General features: G+C 34.7%; 1 protein-coding gene across 5 annotated transcripts in view; it reads right to left on the bottom strand.

The window, feature by feature from the left end:
* The window catches only part of MKLN1 (muskelin 1), a 353,982-nt gene that overhangs the window by 117,668 nt on the left and 215,552 nt on the right, over nucleotides 1-20,762 (bottom strand). For all 5 annotated transcript variants that reach the window (XM_068549469.1, XM_068549467.1, XM_068549471.1 and 2 more), the window contains one exon: nucleotides 16,988-17,057. In XM_068549469.1, the coding sequence (XP_068405570.1) occupies nucleotides 16,988-17,057 (70 nt within the window). The remainder of the gene's footprint in view (nucleotides 1-16,987; nucleotides 17,058-20,762) is intronic.

Below are 20,762 nucleotides of genomic sequence, written 5' to 3'. Positions count from 1 at the left end.
ATTTTTATTTTTTATGCTAAAGGATAGTACGCAACAGTCAGGCTACCATAACATCACCACTTTCTCCCAGGAAGCTACATCATTCTCAACAATGTAGATGGAAGGAAAAAAGGACTAGTGAGATAGCTTCTAATCAAGGAATGACATTCAGTAAGATATAACAGACTATGAATAATGAAATAAAACAAAATTAGAATGCAAACGTAACAATTACATATTCTCACTGACTACACTTCAATAATAAATGCAATGTTCAAAATCAGTGGTAAAATTTTAAACCTAGAAAAAAACAGATTTACTATTCACCCCTGCCAATTTTATAAATTAAAAAACTCAGACCTACCATAGATATATCTAATATAGCTCAAGTTTTGCTATTATACACAGGATAAAATGGCACCAGTTCATTAGGGAACACATTTTACATTATGCAGACTGTCTTCAATTATAAAAATTAAGAAGGAAACTACTACTTGTCAAATACATAGGGAAAAAGCTATTTAGAAAACAACTCATGTTACATGTTGGAGTGGCTTCATGCTTCATAATAATGGGTAATACTCATGATAAAGGAGAATAGAATGAAGTTGGTGGTCCCACTTTGTACCATACCATACACAAAAATTAACTCAAAATGTATCAAAAGTGATCCAAAATCTAACCAATACAATCAAATGTAAGACATAAAAGTAAGAGGTAAAACTATAAAACTCTTAAGATGAAAATAGGGGTATATCTTCATGACTCTGGATTTGGCAATGGATTCTTAGATATGACTTCAAAGTACAAGCAACAAAATATAAAATAAACTGGACTTCATCAAAATTAAAGTTTTGTGCATCAAAGGACACTATCAAGAAAGTGAAAAGACAACCTACAGAGTGGGAGAAAATACTTGCAGAAATGTATCTGATGAGGGTTTAGTACCTAGAATATATAAGGGATTTGTACAACAAGAAAAAGACAACCTAATTTAAAAATGGGCAAAGGACCTCAAAAGCCCTTTCTCCAAAGAAGATTAAACAAATGGCCATCAGGCACATGAAAAGATATTCAACATCATTAGTCATCAGGAAAATGCAAATCAAAACCACAATGAAATATAACTTCACACACACTAGGATGGCTATAACCAAAAAAAACAAAATAACAAGTGTTGGCAAGGATGTGAGGAAACCAGAACTCTTATACATGGTGCAGACAATGTGGAACACAGTTTGGTAGTTCCTCAAAAAGTTAAACATAGAATTACTACATGACCCAAAAGTTCTACTCCTAGTTAGTTATATAATAAAAATAAATGAAAAAGGTATTCAAACAAACACTTGTACATGAATGTTTCGAGCAGAACTATTCACAATGGCCAAAAGATAGATACCACCCAAATGTCCATCAACTGATGAATGGACAAAAAGAGAGTATGTCTGCAAAATGAAATATTATTTAGCCATGAAAAGGAATGCAGTACTGATACATGCTACAACATAGATAAACCTCAAAAACGTGTTCAGTGAAAGAGGTCAAATGCAAAAGTCCATATATTGTTATGACTCTATTTACATAAGATATTCAGGTAAATTCATAGACGCAGAAAGCAGGTAAATTCATAGAGGCAGAAAGCAGATTACTGGTTGCCAGGAGCTGGGTTAAGGGTGAAAGGAGAGACTGCTTAATTGGTACCAGGTTTTCTTATGGGGTAATGAAATTACTAGATAGAAGTGATGGCTGTACAACATTGTGAATGTACTAAATGACACTTAATTGTACACTTTAAAATGGTTAATTTTATGATATGTGAATTTTACCTCAATAAAAGAATGAAGCTGGTGGTAACATAAAAGATGATGATATAATTAATATCTTGTGAGTACTAACGCCCTTGTCTGACAAATTACTCAGATTTTTATGTGTATTATCTCATTTTAATAGGAGTAGGAGGAACAGGAGTAGTATTTTAATAACAATAATCATCCTCTTCATCCTCATTTTAAAAATTCTGGCTTAGAAAGGCTAAATAACTTACTACAGTTACACAGCTAAACGGCAGAGTTTAGATTAAAAATCAGTCAATCTGCAAAGGAGGCAAGAATATACAATGGAGAAAAAAGACAGTCTCTTCAATAAGTGGTGCTGGGAAAACTGGACGGCTATATGTAAAAGAACAAAATTAGAACATTCTCTAACACCATATACAAAAATAAACTCAAAATGGATTAAAGACCTAAATTTAAGACCGGATACTGTAAAACTCCTGAAGGAAAACATAGGCAGCACAGTCTTTGACATAAATCACAGCAGTATCTTTTTTGGATCAATCTCCTAGAGTAATGGAAATAAAAACAAAAATAAACAAATGGGAGCTAATGAAACTTAAAAGCTTTGCACAGCAAAGGAAACCATAAACAAAACAAAAAGACAATCTACAGAAGGGGAAAAAATATTTACAAACAATGAGACCAACAAGGGGTTAATTTCCAAAATATACAAACAGCTAATATAGCTCAACATAAAAAACCAAACAACCCGATCAAAAACTGGGCAGAAGATCTAAATAGACATTTCTCCAAAGAAGACATACAGATGGCCAACAGGCACATGAAAAAATGCTCAACATCGCTAATTACTAGAGAAATGCAAATCAAAACTGCAGTGAGGTATCACCTCACACTACTCAGAATGGCCAACATCAAAAAGTCTACAAATAATAAATGCTAGAGAGGGTATGGAGAAAAAGGAATGTTGGTGGGAATGTAAATTGGTACAGCCACTACGGAGAACAGTATGGCAGTTCATTACAAAAAATAAAAATAGAGTTACCATATGATCTAGAAATCCCACTCCTGGGCATACATCTGGAGAAAACTATAATTTGAAAAGATACATGCACCTCAGTGTTCACAGCAGCACTATCTACAATAGACATGGAAGCAACCTAAATGTCCATCGACAGATGAATGGATAAAGAAGATGTGGTGTGTGGGTGTGTGTGTGTGTGTGTGTGTGTGTGTGTGTGTATATGTAATGAAATATTACACATCCATAATAAAGAATGAAATGATGCCATTTGCAGCAACATGGACAGACCTAGAGATTATCATAAAGTGAAGTAAGCCAGACAAAGACAAATAACATGTTATCCCTTATATGTGGAATCTTAAAAAAAAATGATACAAATGAACTTATTTACAAAACAGAAATAGACCCACAGACATAGAAAACAAACTTATGGTTACCAAAGGGGAAAGGATGGGGAGGGATAAATTAGGAGTTTGGGATTAACATATACACACTACTATATATAAAATACATAAACAACAAGGACCTACTGTATAGCACAGGGAACTACACTCAATATTTTGTAATAATCTATTAAGGGAAAAGAATCTGAAAAAGAATATATATATATATATATATATATATATATGAATAAAACTGAATCACTGTGCTCTACATTTGAAACTAACACAACACTGTAAATCAACTATAGTTCAATTAAAAAAATTTTTTTTAATCAGTCAATCTGATTTTGTCTGATACTGTTGGTTGGCTGACCCAAACTCCATTCTCAATCCAGTTCTTCCTAGCCACCTTCCGGCCAAAAATAGATACATGGCAAAATTGTGGTCAATGAGATATTAAGCAGAAGTTTGTTGTGGGATAAGTTTTGCTTTTTGAAACAAATGCTACCTCTTTACTATCTGAACAATTACAGCTGTAACATCCACTGCGCAACAATGAAGAAAAAGATTAAGAGAATCTCACAGACAGCCATCCCTGAGCCACTCAACTTTCACCAGTAACTGCCTAACTCTAGTTTCCTTGTGTGTGGCAGGGACAGAGATGGGGTGATGGCGGGAAAGAAACTCTGTTTAACCCACTGTTATAGGACCTTCTATTATTTGGTGCTAAAAGCATTCCTACTGATTCACTAACCCCACAGTCGAAACTTTATTTAACGACTACACAGTAACAACTGTTTAGGTTTATATGAGGTTTACATTCTAAGCAGCTATTAAGATTTCTTTATTATAGAAACTGCCATAGGAAAATTGAGATTGCTATTCTTAAGTTTTTAATCCTTTTTATCTATATCAAATTAATAGGTGTGGTAATATGATTTTTGGTAACTGAGTTTCTTAAGAATACAGCTGTACATTAGAGAACAGACTACACAGCTAGGCAAGGGACTATTTACATCTCTTTGTCTTTCTCATGAACTCCCACTTCCTCCCATCCCTTCTTCCTTCTTTCTCTCTTTGGTCATTCTTTAAAGTCTCAGTTTACAAGTCAGTTTTCTCTGATAACTGGTTAGTTATATACAATGTTGTAACTAGTAAAAATGGATCTTTATACAATCTGTTGTATACCATCCATCATCCCACATACAACACCTCTGAATACAACAGAAAGCATTTGTCTATATAAAATTTTATTTATAACCAAATAGGATTTTGTTATTAAAAATTACATAAGTAAAATGTAAATTCTCTAACTGAAGTAAAGCACAATGATCTGACAAATACGTTTTAGGTAAAATTTTTAATGTTTAACCACATTATTGATAAATTTTATAACTTCATTTTTCAAACTCTTGGGCATCAATGCTGAGTACTGTTACTATTAAACAGTGTTATCCCATAGTTAAAGAGGTTTCCATTACTTTTAATTTGGAGAAATAACTGCTGTAGATTTAGTAATAGAAACTGTAAAAAAAAAAAAGTCATTAAGAATGAACATTTTAGAAAAACTATTTTAGATCCTCTATTATCAACCTTTAAATTCTGTATATGTGAATATTAATAAATTAATTTTAAAATAAAACATAATGACTCACAATCTCTTTATCAAAGCAGAGGGTAAGCTCGTAGAGGATCAAAGAACTATCTATCACATGGTTCTTAATTTAGCCACAGAATTAAGAAAACAATGAAAAAAATTTAATGTTCAAAACCGTTCACAATTTCAGCCCAAAGAGAATTTTTTCAGCATGAAAAACAATTTAAAAATCATTTTTAATCATATGGATGTTAACAATTTATAAGAAATAAAGATGATATAAAGGAGAAATGGATGATCTATCAGCATCCATTAGATTAGATGGATCTATCAGCAAAAGTATATCCCAGGAGGTGAGTCTTAAAGGATGAGACAGAGTGCATTAGTTTCCTCAGGCTGCCATAACGTATTACCACAAACTTGGTGGCTTAAAACAACGGAAATTTATTCTCTCACAGTTCTGGAGGCCAGAAGTCTGAAATCAAGATGTTAGCAGGACCATGTTCCCTCCAAAGACTCTAAGAGAGGATCCTTCTTTGTCACTACCCGTATCCAGTGGCTCCTGGTGTTCCTTGCTTGTGGCAGCATAACTCCAATCTCTGCCTCCATCTTCACATGACCTTCTTGTGTCCCTCTGTATTTTCTCCTTTTCTGTGTCTAATAAAAACACTTGTCATTGGATTTAGGGCTCACCCTAATCCAGGATGATCTCACTCTAAGATCTTTATCTTAATCACATCTGCTAAAATCTTTATTTCAAATAAGGTTACATTCTGAGGTTGCACATATCTTTTTTGGGAGGGAGGGGCACTAATAAGCTACTACACAGAGCTAGCCAGGCAAAAAGGCTTATGAAAAATGAGTTCTAGAAGCTGTTAACAGGCCAGCATGGTTGGAGCCTAGTAAGCAAGGTGGAGAATGGTAATGTTGAGATTGAAGAGGTAAGCAGTTACCATATCATGCATTATAAACGCAGTGGAATCCATTAAGCACAATGGAAAGCCAAGATCTGATTAACATCACACACACACACACACACACACACACACACACACACACACACACACAGAGTCTGCCTTGTAGAGAATGGCTTGGAGGGACTGGCAGATGAGTTAGGATAGTTACAATAATTCTGACAAGAGATGACATGAAGGAGACGTGAACTAAGGTGGTGCAGAGATAGAGAGGATTAGACAGTTTTGACATATATTTTGGAGATAGAATGAATGGGGTTAAGTGATAGCTGGATATAGGGAGGGGAGAAGGAGGTATCAAGATGATGATTTAGTTTCTGACTTGAATAACAGGGTAGTTGAAATATCATTTACTCTGATGTGAAGGACTGACAAAGAAACAGGCAGCATTAGAACAGGAAATGACACTAGAAAAGTCCAGACTGTATATCTATGTAAATCGCAGACTGTGTAATAAATCACCCAGTGTCTTAAAACAATAGTGATTTATGATTTCTCATGATTCTGTGGGTTCAATGGATAGTTCTTCCACGATATCTCCTGGACTTATTCATGTAGCTGTAACAGCTGGTGGGACTGGACTTAGTTGGGGTAGAGAGTGGGGAAGCTGGACTTAGCTGGGATGACTGGGTCCCTCCATATAGGCTTTTATCCTCAAGGAGGCTAGATGGGCTCTCTTCAGAGCAAGTGGTCTCAGAGTTCAAGACAGAGAGAACAGAAGCTACAAGGCCTCTTGAGGCCTTGCTTAGAAGTTGCAATAACAATTCCATAGAATTTTCTGTTGGTTAAAGCAAGTGACAAGGCCAGCCAAGATTTATAAGGTAGGGGAACAGACTGCACCTCTTACTGGAAGGAGCTGTAATATGTGACCATATTAAGAAATTTGGACTCTATCCTAGGAGAAGTAGAGAAACATAAAAGTGTTTTAAGATATGGGAAACAATAAAATTCAATACCCATTCAGGATTAGAAATTCTCAGAAAACTACAAATAGAAGAAAATTTTCTCAAACTGACATAGGACATCTATAAAATATCCATAGCTAGCATCATACTTAATGAAAATTCCCCCTAGTATTGGGACATAAGAAAAGTTGAGGCTGGGGAGTCACAGAAGGGGAGGAAATATTTGCAAACCATGTATCTGATAAAGGACTTAACAAAGGCTCTCAAAATTCAATAATAAGAAAGTAAACAAACAAATGCTAAAATGGACAAATCTTTTGAATAGACATGTCACCAAAGAACATTGAGAGGCAAACAAGCATATGAAAAGATGGTCAACATCAATAATCATTTTTAAAATGCAAATTAAAACCACAAAGACTTGTTCATTAATTTTCAATGCATCTTTATTTGTAATTGCCAAAAGCTGGAAAACAATCCAGTGTCCATCAACAGATAAGTACATAAACAAACTGTGATATGCCCATATGAGAGCATTCAGTTGGGCAACAAAAATGAATGAATTATTGACGCAAACTACAACATGGATGAATCTCAAAGTAATCACTTTGAGTGAAAAAGTCAGACAAAAAATGCATACCATATTTCTCCATTTATATAAAACCCTAGAAAATGCAAATGAATCTACAGTGAAAGAAGCGTGGTACCTAGAGATGGGGGATGGAGGTGAGTGGAAGGGATTAAAAGAAGACATGGAAAACTCTGGTGGTAATAGACATGTTTAGTATTGCAGGAGTGGTGGTATTTTCAAGAGTGTACACGTATGTTCAAACGTATCAAATTGTACACCAAAAATATAAAGTTTATTGTATGTCCATTATACTTTAACAGATGTTTAAAAATAATAAAAGTTAGTGTTAAAGAAATGAATAAGCAAGTCACAGACTGGGAGAAAATATTCACAATACATAACTTACAAGGAACTTATACCCAGAATATATATAAACAACTTCTACAACTCAGTAATAAAAAAAGAAAACAACCCCACTTTTTTAAAGGAGTAAAAGAATTCACAAGAAAGATAAATGAACAGCCAGTAAGCAAATGGAAAGAAGTGCTTAATATAAAGAGTCATCAGGGAATTATAAATTAAAACCATTTTACACCACCAATAAACACTAAAATTAAAATGTGTGTCAATGCCAAATGTTGGTGAGGCTATGAAGCAACTAGCAGTCTGATAATTTCATACAAAGTAATGTACAGCTGACCCTAAACAACATGGGTTTGAACTGCACAGGTCCACGTACATGCAACATTTTTGCAGTAAATACCTTGGAAAATTTTTTGGAGATTTGCAACAATCTGAAAAAACCTAGAAATTTGAAAAAAACTGAAAAACAGACAATTTGGAAAAAGCCTAGAAATATCAAAAAAATTAAGAAAAAGGTATGCAATGAATGCATAAAATATATGTAGATACTAGTCTATTTTATCATTTACTACCATAAAATATATACAAATCTATTATAAAAAGTTAAAATTTATCAAAACTTACACACACAAACCCTTACAAACTGTATATGCTGCCATTTGCAGTGAAGGGAAATGTAAACAAAGTTGCAATATTAAATCATAACTGCATAAAATTAACTGCAATATATACTATACTACTGTAATAATTTCATAGCCACTTCCTGTTACTATTGTGGTGAGCTCAAGTGTTGAGAGCATCTGCCTAAAATGCCATGTGATGCTTATCATCTCCATGTGAGCAGTTGTCTCTCCAGTAAATTGCATATCACAATAAGAAGTGATCTCTCGCAGTTCTCACGTATTTTTCACTGTTTAGTGCAATACTGTGAACCATGAAATAAAACCATGAGACCCACACAAAGCGCCACTAGTAATGCTGGAAGTGCTCCCAAGAAGCAAAGAAAAGTCATGACATTACAAGAAAAAGTTGAATTACTTAATATCTACCACAGATTGGTGTCCGCAGCTGCAGATGCCCACCATTTCAAGATAAATGAATCTCAAGTAAGGCCCATTGTAATAAAAGAAAAAGAAATCCATGAAGCCATTGCTACAGCTATGCCAGAAGGCACAAAAACCTTGCAGTTTTCGTGAAATACCTTTTAATCTTATTTTGAAAATGTAGCTTTTATGTGGATGCAGGATTGCTATAAGAAAGGCACTACCTACAGACTCCAATGATTCGAGAAAAAGCAAAGTCATTATATGACAACTTAAAGCAAAAGGAAGGTGAAAGATCTAAAGCTGGAGAATTTAATGCTAGCAAAGAATGGTTTGATAATTTTACAATAGAAAAAGGTTTGGCTTAAAAAATGTCAAGGTAGGGCCTCCCTGGTGGCACAGTGGTTAAGAATCTGCCTGCCAATGCAAGCGACAAGAGTTCGAGCCCTGGCCCAGGAAGATCCCACATGCCACGGAGCAACTAAGCCCATGAGCCACAACTACTGAGCCTGAGCTCTAGAGCCCGCAAGCCACAACTACTGAGCCCACGTGCCACAACTACTGAAGCCTGCGCGCCTAGAGCCCGTGCTCCGCAACGAGAAACCACGACAATGAGAAGCCCGTACACCACAACGAAGAGTAGCCCCAGCTCGCCACAACTAGAGGAAGCCTGCGCACAGCAATGAAGACCCAACGCAGCCAAAAATAAATAAATAAATTTTTAAAAAATGTCAAGGTATCAGGGGAATCAGTGCACCAGCCAACCTAGAGGCAGCATATGAGTTTCCAAATGCCATTAACAAAATCACTGAGGAGAAAGAATAGCTGCCTGAACAAGTTTTTAATGTGCCATATCCTGGGGAAAAAATGCCACAAAGGATATTTAAGGAAGGAAGTGAGCACCAGGATTTAAGGCAGGAAGGGATAGGCTGACTCCACTATTTTGTGTAAATGCAGTCGAGTTTATGATCAGGACTGCCCTTATCTATAAGGTTGTAAAACAAGAAGGCTTGGGCGAAAACCCTTTTTCTGGATTGGTTCCATTGATGCTTTGTCCTAGAAGACAGGAAGCGCTTTGCCAGTAAGGGACTGCCTTTTAAAGTTCTTTTGATATTGGACAATACCTCTGGCTACTCAGAACTCCATGAGTGCAATGTCAAAGGCATCAAAGTGGTCTACTTGCCCCCAAACACAATGTCTCTAACTCAACCTCTAGATTAGGGAGTCATAAGGACCTTTAAGGCTCATTACACACGGTACTCCATGGGAAGGATTGCCAACGCTATGGAAGAAAACTCTGATAGAACATCATGGAAGTCTGGAAGGATTTCACCACCGAATATGCCATGGTTATTGTAGAAAAAGCTGTGAAAGTCATTAAGCCCAAAACAATAGATTCCTGCTGAGGAAAACTGTGTCTAGATTTGTATATAATTTCACAGGATTTATGACAGTCCATCAAGGAAATCCTGAAAGAGACAGTTGATATGGCAAAAAAGGTAGGGGGTGAAGGGTTTCAAAATATGGATCTTGGAGAAATTCAAGAGCTAACAGACACCACACCAGAGGAATTAACAGAGGATAACTTGATGGAGATGAGTGCTTCCAAACCAGTGCCAGACGATGAGGAAGAAGACACAGAAGAAGCAGTGCCAGAAAACAAACTGACATTAGACAATCTGGCAGAAAGAAGGGTTCCAATTATTCAATACTGCTTTTGACTTCTTTTACAACATGGACCCTTCTATGACATGGGCACTAAAACTAAAGCAAACAGTGGAAGAAGGATTGGTACTGTATAGAAACATTTTTAGAGGAATGGAAAAGCAAGAAAGTCAGAAATTACAGTGTACTTACGTAAGGTTACACCAAGTGTGCCTGCCTCTCCTGCCTCCTCTTGGAACTCCTCTACCTCTTCCACCGAGGCCACTCCTGAGACAACAAGACCAACCCCTCATCTTCCTCCTCCTCCTCAGCCTACTCAACGTGAAGATAACAAGGATGAAGACCTTTATGATGACACACTTCCACTTAATGAATAGTAAATAATCATCATGCTGTACAATTAATAAACCTCTCTGTTGTATATATGTGTGCGTCTTCATGTGAAAATTTAGCAAGAGTACAGCAAGAACTATATGAAACGTTTCTGTGTCATCATCATTGCCTAAGTATTCATTGTGTAGAACACCATGTATAAGACTTGTATTGAAGTGGATAGCCTATCCTTACATAGGCATAAGGTGACTGACATTTCATACAAAATTAACAATGTTAGTTTTCTTACTGTTTGATAACTTTGTTTTCAAATAATTACATTATCATACAGTATGCTCCCCTCTCTCTAGTAATTGGAAAAACTAAGTGTCAGCCTATCATCACAGGTAAGTAGTTTTTGAGAAAATGTTAACAATGTTTCCAAAACTGTATTATGAATATGACTATAATACTGTATACCATAAAAATTTTATAACAACTCATTCATTAGTGTATAGGGTAGGGTACTGTGAAGCAACTGTATCAATTACACTAGGCTACCAGAAATCAACCATATTGCTGCTTCTTCATTACCAATGCATGAATAGCTATACCTGTAAATAAATATGAATTTCTTTTCCACATTTTACCTTTTCATTTTTAGTGTCTAGTGTAATACATATAACATCTACAGTGTTTTGTATCATGTGTGACGATATTGATGTAGGTACCGACACACAATTCATCTTGTACACAGACAACATACACTTACGATATTGATAAACATAGTACAGTACAGTAAATGTACTTTCTCTTCCTTATGATTTTCTTAATAACATTTTCTTTTCTCTAGCTTACTTTATTGTAAGATATAGTGTATAATACATATAACATACAAAATACGTGTTAACCGACTATTTATGTTATCAATAAGGCTTTGGATCAACAGTAGGCTATGAGTAATATTTGGGGGAGTCAAAAGTTACATGCAGATTTTCAACTGCATGGGGGTTGCCACCTCGTCACATTGTTAAAGGGTCAACTGCATCTCTACCTTATGATGCAGCAATTCTATCTCTAGATATTTACCCCAAATAAGCGAAAGTATGTATTATTTTTTAAATCTTATAAAAGAATGTTTATATAAGCTTTATTCATAATCACCCAAAACTGAAATATTGCAAATGTCCATAAACAGGAAAATGGATAAACAAATTGCGGCATGTCCATAGAACAGAATGGTATTCTGTAATGAAAAGATATGAAATATTGATGCACATAAGACATGGACAAGCATCCCCCCACCCCAAAATTCTGAGTATAAAAAGCCATATACAAAAGAGTATATATATACTCATTTCTATTGAATTTTAGAACTGGTAAAACTGATCTACAGCAAAAGAAATCCAAACAGTGGTTGCCTCTGGGTAGAGGGTGCGAGAGTTAAGGATTCACTGGTAAGGGACAGAAAGGATCTTCCTGACCCGATGAAAACATTTTTTGTCTTGATAGGGGTGTAAATTATATTAGTGTGTGCATTTTTCAAAATGGATACTATACACTTAAGGTTCATGCATTTCACTATATGGAAATCATATTAAATAAAAATGTATTATTCAAAACATACAATGCTCTTTTCACACACTTGGGCAAAATACCATAAGAAACTTCATAAATTTACTGGTATCCTGTTTCCACAGATAGAAATTACATTGAAATGCATATATTTTCTACTTTTTTCCTTACTTTGCAAGTAACTCTTATTCCTATAATATTCTTGTTATGGTTCATCAAACAGAGAAAGAATAACGTAAGTGTACTGCAAAAGCTGTAACACACACACACATACACCCAACTGTATTAAGTAATCACTAAAGTTTTTTTTGACCTGCAAAATCAGAATGCCTGCAGTTTGTTAAACAACTTTAACTGCTCTCTCTCTAGCCCCAGAATACAAAGAATATTACCTAATACCATACTTTTATTTAAACTACCTTAGAAGGAACTTATAATTGTAGTAGAATTATGATCTAATCTTTCTTAAAGCAATTATCAAGACATACGTAACTGCCTGTACATTTCAACCAACCCTAGGGTATTCCCCAGTCACCTTGAAAGACATATTTTCCATGGCAGTATCAGTAACTTCTATAAAACATATCTGATGTGGGAGAAGGGTGAAATTACTATCTTAAAGTATTTATAGGGTTTTCATTCATGCTACATTTACTCCCTCCCAGTACAGAAAGAGAATCCAGAATCAACAGCAATGTTTTCTCATTAGGTCTAAAAATATTTGCTCCCTACCGCAATGAAAATGGCTTTCATTTTTTTCTGTTTATATAAATTATAAATATAAATTGAAAATGAGAATCAAAAGAGATAAAAGTATAAGAATAAAATTGAAAAGAAATTTAAAATTACCTAAATTCCATTATCCTGACACAACCACCACCATTTTGATGATGATTCATTTGAACCCTATGCACACACTCACACAGACACATACTTTACATAAGTCGAATATCAAATACGTTGTTTTTGACGGGAATAACTTTTTAAAATAATTGTTTTATCTCTTTTTCCTATCTCATCTCCTCCTCTCTTAAATAACCAATGCCAACAACCAGATGTATATCCTATCATATCTTTATCTGGGCTCACTGTATCAAATAAAAATATACACATGTACATACACATATAGTGGTGAGGGAGGGAGAGTTATTATTCAGGTAACAACAGTAGGATCTTATTATAGATGTTTCTCTGCATCATGCTTTTCTCATTTTATAGTGGAAATTCCTCCAAGTCATCTGGTATGAAGCCAGTTCATTTTATTTAAATGGCTGACAATATTCCATGAAAAATGTATTCAAGCATTCCCCAGTAGATGGGTTCTCTTTTTTTCTCCTGCGTCAAAATCTGACCCTCACTAACAGGGTGAAATAATAAATGTTTGTTTTTAACTGCTAATTTCTGCGGTCATTTGTTACACAGCAATTGATGACTAATACAGCACCCAAGGTCAAAAGAAATATCAACAGTTCTATTTCTTAAGTAGTTAGGTCCAAACAACTTAATAGGTATAATACTTATGCCCTGACAATTTAGTAACCATCCAAAAAAAAATAATCAACATATAGTACAAGAAAAATATTTGTATTTTTACCTACCCCACTCATAACCCAACGCAAGCTTTAGAGAGAAGTGTTTAGGGTTCATTCACTCTCAAAACATGCCATACATCCTAGCATTCATGTACACACTTATAGTCCTTCCTCATTATGGGAAAAAAAGGAGTAGCTGAGAGGCTTTGATTTTGTTTTCCACCCCTCTCTAGATAACTGCACCATTAACTTCCTTATCTGCTTAAGCTGCATATACTAAACATAATTAAAATTTCTTACCGACAGAATCAAGCACTGTGAGCATCAAACAGTATATCCTAATAACAGCGATGCCTTAGATCTGTGCAGTCTAATACATAGCCACTAGCCACCTGGGGCTATTTAATCTAAAATAATTAAAATTAAATAAAATTTAAAATTGCATTCCTTAGATACACTAGCCTCATTTCAAGTACTCAATAGCCACCTGTGGTTAGCAGCTGCCGTATTATACAGTGCAGATTACAGAGTATTTTCATCACTGCAGAAAGTTTACTAGAAACACTATCCTAGAGGTTAATGAAATAGAGTATTCTTGCACTAAAGGCCCCCTAAATGTTATACTTTTGGTCTTCTATTTGTTACTTAGATTTTTCTGTCTTCTCCCTTACGACACTTTGTCAGCTGTCAACTTGCTGTTAATGTGCCTATCTTTCACAGCTATGCCCCCCATGCACAAAGCTGCTTCCAGTTGCTGAAACCGAAAGAAACAATCAACCAAACAGAATAACATTATATCCGAAGTGGATTCTTAAGAAAAGGCCCTTAGAACCTAAAATTTCATCACAATGCTTTTGATTTTTCAGAGTCCTCTTTTCCTTTCTTTCTAATTCTCAGACCTGTTCAAGATATGGTAAATGAATGGTTAGTTACAGTATAGTTGCTCCTCACTATTCATGGGTTTTGCACTTGCAAATTCATCTACTCACTAAAATTTATTTTATTTGTCACATCAAATTAATACTCTCAGTCATTCCTGGACATGCACAGAACAGCAAAAAATTTAAGTTGCCGGAAGCACACTCTCCCAGCTAAGGTCAAACGATGGACCCTATACCTTCTTGTTTTAGCTCTCATACTACAAACAAGTTTCCTTTTCATGGTCTATTTAGGCACATTTTAAAATATTTTTGTGTTTTCTGTTGGTGTTTCACTGTCTAAAATGACCCCCAAGTATAGTGCTGAAGTGCTGTCTAGTGTTTCTAAATGCAAGAAGGTTGCAGTGTGCCTTACAGAGAAAATATGTGTATTAGATAAGCTTCATTCAGGCAAGAGTTATAGTGCTAATGGCTGTGAGTCCAATGCTAATGAATAAACAATACACACAAAGTAAGGTGTCTTTAAACAGAAATGCATATAAAGCAACATTATGTATTGACTGGTTGATGAAAATCTGTAACAAGAGGCTAGCAGGAACTTAACTCTGAGTTACAGTGAAAGATCCACCAGACTGGTAAAATCTAAAAATCATCCATAGAAGTGATGGGAAGAACACAATGCACAACAACTTTCATACAGTGCCAGTCAGAGTATAAATTATATACCCATTTTGTAAAAACAGTTTTGCATTACCAGATAAAAGTTGAACACACATACCCTCTATGATCCAGCAATTGTACACCAAGGTATATACCCTAAAGAAACTCTTGTACGTGTGTACCAGGAAAAAACATAGAAGAATATTCATACCATCTTGTTCCTAAGAGCAAAAACTATAAAAAACTCAAAAGCGTATCAACTGAAAAATGGATAGATATATTTTGGCATACTTATATACTGGAATACTAAACAGTAGTGAAAACTAACAAACTATAATTATACTTGGCAACATTAATATCATAATGTTAAGCAAACAAACAAAAACCTAGCCACAGAAGATGTATAATGAGTGATTCAATATATATTATATTTATATAAAGCCAAAGCCAGACAAAACTCAAATCACAGGAATTTATAAACATATACATATATAATACTGTGCGAATATGCTTAACAAATACGAAATAATAATTACTGGGGTGGGATTAGAGGATAGATATAAGATGGTGCTCACAGGAAGCTTCAAAGGTTGTAGCAGTTTTCCATTTCTAAAGATAGTTAGCAAGTAAACAGGTATTTGCCTTATTATTCTTTATATTTTATATATAAGTGTGTGTGTATGTGTGTGTATTCTTTGGATATATATTTTGCAATTAAACACTTAAACACCAGGTGATCCAAAAAGGTTTGTAAACAGTAAAAAAACAATTAAAAAGGAAAAAGAAGTACAGAGACTAGGTTTCCAAGAATTACACTAGAATAAAAAAAAATAAAGTAAGTTTTATTTACCCATCTTCTTTACCTATCAGAGCATTAATTTCCTCAAGGATATGGACATAAGTGCTAATGCTGAAAGTGTAATATAACTGAAAAATGATTATTTTTTTAATCCAGATGACATCGGACACCACTTGTCAAGGAAACAATTTAGCTCATGGTCCTGATGTCATCTAAATATACTAGTTTAGTAAAATAACAAACTATATTAAGCTTATTTTCCCTAAAAGGCAGTTACTGAATCACTGAGTCAAAGTTGAATTTACTAACATGTCCTTAAATATTTACAGAATGACTTGAGTTTAAGTGCAGTAGAAGTCACAACCTCTGCTCAGATCAGTACTCTGATCAGTTTCTACTCAGAACACTAACAGCACCTTAACCAGTTCTTTTTAGTTAACGTTTTCCTCAAAACGTAACAAGAAACTTAGTTTTGCATCATTAGTAATCCAGAAAAAACATAAATTAGATTTTAAATGTTCCAGTAGAGAGAAGTATAAAGTCTATGCTTCATCAAATTCCACACTGTATTTGCCTATGAAATAAAAATTCTTCTAAAATGTAAACAAACAAAAAAAGAGGAAATAAAAATTTACCTCTGGGACTTCCCTGGTGGTCCAGTGGTTAAGACTCTGCGCTCCCAATGCAGGGGGCCCGGGTTTGATCCCTGGTCAGGGAACTATATTCTGCATGCTGCAACTAAAAGAGCCCAAGAGCCCGCATGCCACAACTAAGATCTCACACAGCCAGATAAATAAATTAAAAAAAAAAAAAATTTACCTCACAATTTCAAAGACTGAATAAACTATTAATGGAATCTAGATAACTGATATCTGTTAAGTGCCTATTTAAAATCTGACTTCGGAATGGTATCAAGAGCTACACATAATCTTACCTGGGGAGGGTAGTTGCTCTCTGAAGACCACCTTGAAGACTGGTCATTTGGCTTATCCACTAAAATGTTCCTGAAATAAAGAAACGAAAATTATAGCAATTAATTAAAAGAATAAGTGAACAGGAATATGCAAAAAGAGGAATAATCTACCAGATGCTAAAATTATCACAAAGTTATATAATGTCTGGAACTTGAATAAGAAGAGAAAATTAAACAGAATAAGAAACACAAAAAATGTCTAGTAATTTAAAAATTTTAAAATATGATAAAGGTAGCATTTTAAACAATTGAAAAAAGTACTATATATATGCATATATGTGTGTGTGTGTGTGTGTGTGTGTGTATAGCTCTACTTCACATCAAGTGACAAAATGAACTATAGCTGTATTTAGGAATTTAAGGTAAATAAAGTAATAAAATATCTAATAATTAATAAAATACTCTCTCTCTCTCCCTCTCTCTCTCTCTCTCCCTCCCTCTCTCTCTCTCTCCCTCCCTCCCTCTCTCTCTCTCTCTATATATATATATATAAAATCAATCTTTGGATCAAAAAGGTCTTTTAAGCCCAACACCAAAAACAGAACTGTGAAAAAAGGAACTGATATAAGTAACTTTGGAAGACAGTGCTCTCACTGGGAACTGTAAAGCTAAAGACAAATAGAACCATACACAAAAACTGTATTTTAAGGACTCCCCTGGTGGCGCAGTGGTTAAGAATCCGCCTGCCAATGCACGGGACACGGGTTCGAGCCCTAGTCCAGGAAGATCCCACATGCCGTGGAGCAGCTAAACCTGTGCACCACAACTATGGAGCCCACGCTCTAGAGCCTGTGTGCCACAACTACTGAGCCCACGTGCTGCAACTACTGAAGCCCAAACGCCTAGAGCCCGTGCTCCGCAACAAGAGAAGCCACCACAATGAGAAGCCCGCACACTGCAATGAAGAGTAGCCCTCACTCACCGCTACTACAGAAAAGCCCGCACACAGCAACAAAGACCCAACGCAGCCAAAATTAAATTAATTAATTTAAAAATACTGTACTTTATTTGATAAAGTTATTTCTCAGAGGAATATCGGTTAATCCTGAAACACTTTATATATATACTGGGGTCAAACAAATAAGTAAATGAACGGTAGATGATGGGAGTCAAGCTTCTCACTTCGGAGTGGGAAGCTACAGAAAAGCAAGGGCAGGGAGATTGGAATGATCCTGATGGTACTGAAATAGAGTCAGAGACATCAGTGTGAACTCATATTTAGGTTTATACAGATACAGGTTCAGAAGTAATTATATGTGAATGTGCGTACATATACCTATGCACACTGACACAAATAGTATTCCTAGCTCTGTTCATTAATAGAGACTAGAAGCAGTGACACCCCCAGTAGCAGTGAGTACACCAATGCCAAATCTTGGTTTCTACATACCACAGTCCAATAGAAGGAAACAGGGATTCTTGGGGAAGTAGCTGATTCTAGGGTTAGAGCAGGGAATTCAGAAGATTAGCCTAGAGCATGTTGTAGTGCTCAAAACAACAACAGCAAAAGGAAGGCGGGGGCATGTCAAAGGGACACAGAGGAGCCAACATGAAAGAATGAATGGGCAAAGCTAAAATAAACAACAAAATAAATAACGTAGTATTGGATTAGAACCCAAAGTATAAATACCCCTGAGTCCATACTGATATAAATAACCCCAGTCTAACAATCAGAAAAACATCAGATTCAAATTGAGGAACATTCAACAAAATACATGACCAGTACTCCTCAAAACTCTCAATATACTGAAAAACAAGGAAGGACTGAAAAACTGTCACAGACCAGAGGAGAGTAAAGAGACAAGACAACTAAAAGTAATGGTATCTTGGATGGGATCCTGGATCAGAAAGAAGACGGTGGAAAAACTAATGAAATCCAAATAAAATGTGGCATTTAGGTAATAGTAATGTATCAGTGTTGGTATCTTGGTTAGGACAAATGTACCATGGTAATATAAGATGTTAGCAATAGGAGAAACTAGGTGAGGGGCATATGGGAACTTTGTACTATCTCTGCAACTTTTCTGTAAATCTAAAATCATTCTAAAATAATGGGCCTTCTCAAAGGCCCATTTATTTATCTATCTTAAAATATAGATCTATACCTGTCACAGAGAAAGTACTTAATAAATGTCAAAAAGAATAACTCTTTTTAAAAGGCAGTACTATAAGGAAAAGAATTTTCTTTACATATACATCTCACAAAGGTAAAACATTAATACATAAAATAACCTCAAACAATACTAAAAGGTAAAAACCAATAGAAAAATATAGGCAACATAAAACACAAAAGGCTAATTAAAATTTGAATGAAGAGCACTTAAACATAAATACCCCATATGAAAGTAGGCAAAACCCAAACATTCAAAATCAATAATAACCAAAAATTAGAGATTAAAACAAAGATATATATTAACCCTATAAAATTGGGCCTACTCTCAAAACAACATGTGTTTTAATCATAATTGCAGCTGTTGGCCAGAGCTGGTAAAATGGCACTCTCATATTTTGCTGGTAGAAACGCAAATTGATACAACTTTTCAAGAGAGAATTTTAATATAATATATATAAAAAACATTTCAAATAGGTATATCCTTTTAAATAAAAATGATGATGACATCAGCCACAATGACAGTGATGATGTTTGCATCTAACATTTCTAAGCTTTTATGACATCTCAGACACTGGTCTAAGTGCTTTCCATACATAAACTATTACCGTCAAAGCACAGATTAAGAAACTGAGAGAGATAAATTAATTTGCCTAAGCATACACACCTAAGAAATAACAATTTGAACCCAAGGCAATCTGACTCTAAAGCCAATACTCCTAATCACCATACTATACAGCCTCAGAATTATTCCACTTCTTGGAACTTAACCTAAAAAATAATCCAGGGGATTTAAATCATCCACATTCATCACAATACAATTTATAATAACAAACTGTGAACAACCTAATTGTCTAACAACAGAGGATGCGTTAAACCAAACTATGAAATATCTATGTTATAAAATACCATGTAATCATAATGTATTCTACAGCCTGACTTTAATATTGTTGGAAAATATCCACTACATAGTGAGTGAAGGGAAAAGGTAGTTTACAGTACATATACTGTAAATCAAGTGTTGTAAGTAATAATAATATTCATGCATGAAGAGAAAAGACAAAGAAGATATACTAAATTGTTAATGTAGTTCTCAATGGTGAGATTTCAGTGACTTTTTTCCTTCTTTGTGCTTTTTTGTACTTTTCAAATATTCTAAAATTAACACATCTGACACATTATCAGAAAAAAAGGTGTGTTTTATTAAGAATGAATTACAAAGCAAAGATGAGAACTCTATGAAAAGACTGCAGTACAGTTAAAAGCTAAAGCTAAAAAACTAGGAAAAAAACCACTCTGACATGAATGTTATAAAGCACGAAAGAAAACCTAATATATTATAACTATGATAAATTGGGACCACAAAAATCACAAAGTATAATAAATTGGAGGAGGGGAGATCAAATGACATGTAAGTGAGTTAATTTCATCATTTTTCATAGCTCCTAAGAATAATGTTTCTGAAATTGATAAAAAGAAAAAAAGAGACTCAAGCATACTTAAGTTTAGAATAAAAACATACTACATATCTTATAAATTATTTGAGACAGAATATCAACAACAACAAAAAATAGCAAAAAGAAGGAAATAAAAGATTAAATGAAAGCAGGACACATTAAAAACAGA

The sequence above is a fragment of the Eschrichtius robustus genome, chromosome 8, assembly GCF_028021215.1.
Source record: "Eschrichtius robustus isolate mEscRob2 chromosome 8, mEscRob2.pri, whole genome shotgun sequence".
NCBI classification, from domain to species: domain Eukaryota; kingdom Metazoa; phylum Chordata; class Mammalia; order Artiodactyla; family Eschrichtiidae; genus Eschrichtius; species Eschrichtius robustus.
Note: the sequence above shows the minus strand (reverse complement) of the source record. Positions and strands in the feature narration are given on the sequence as shown.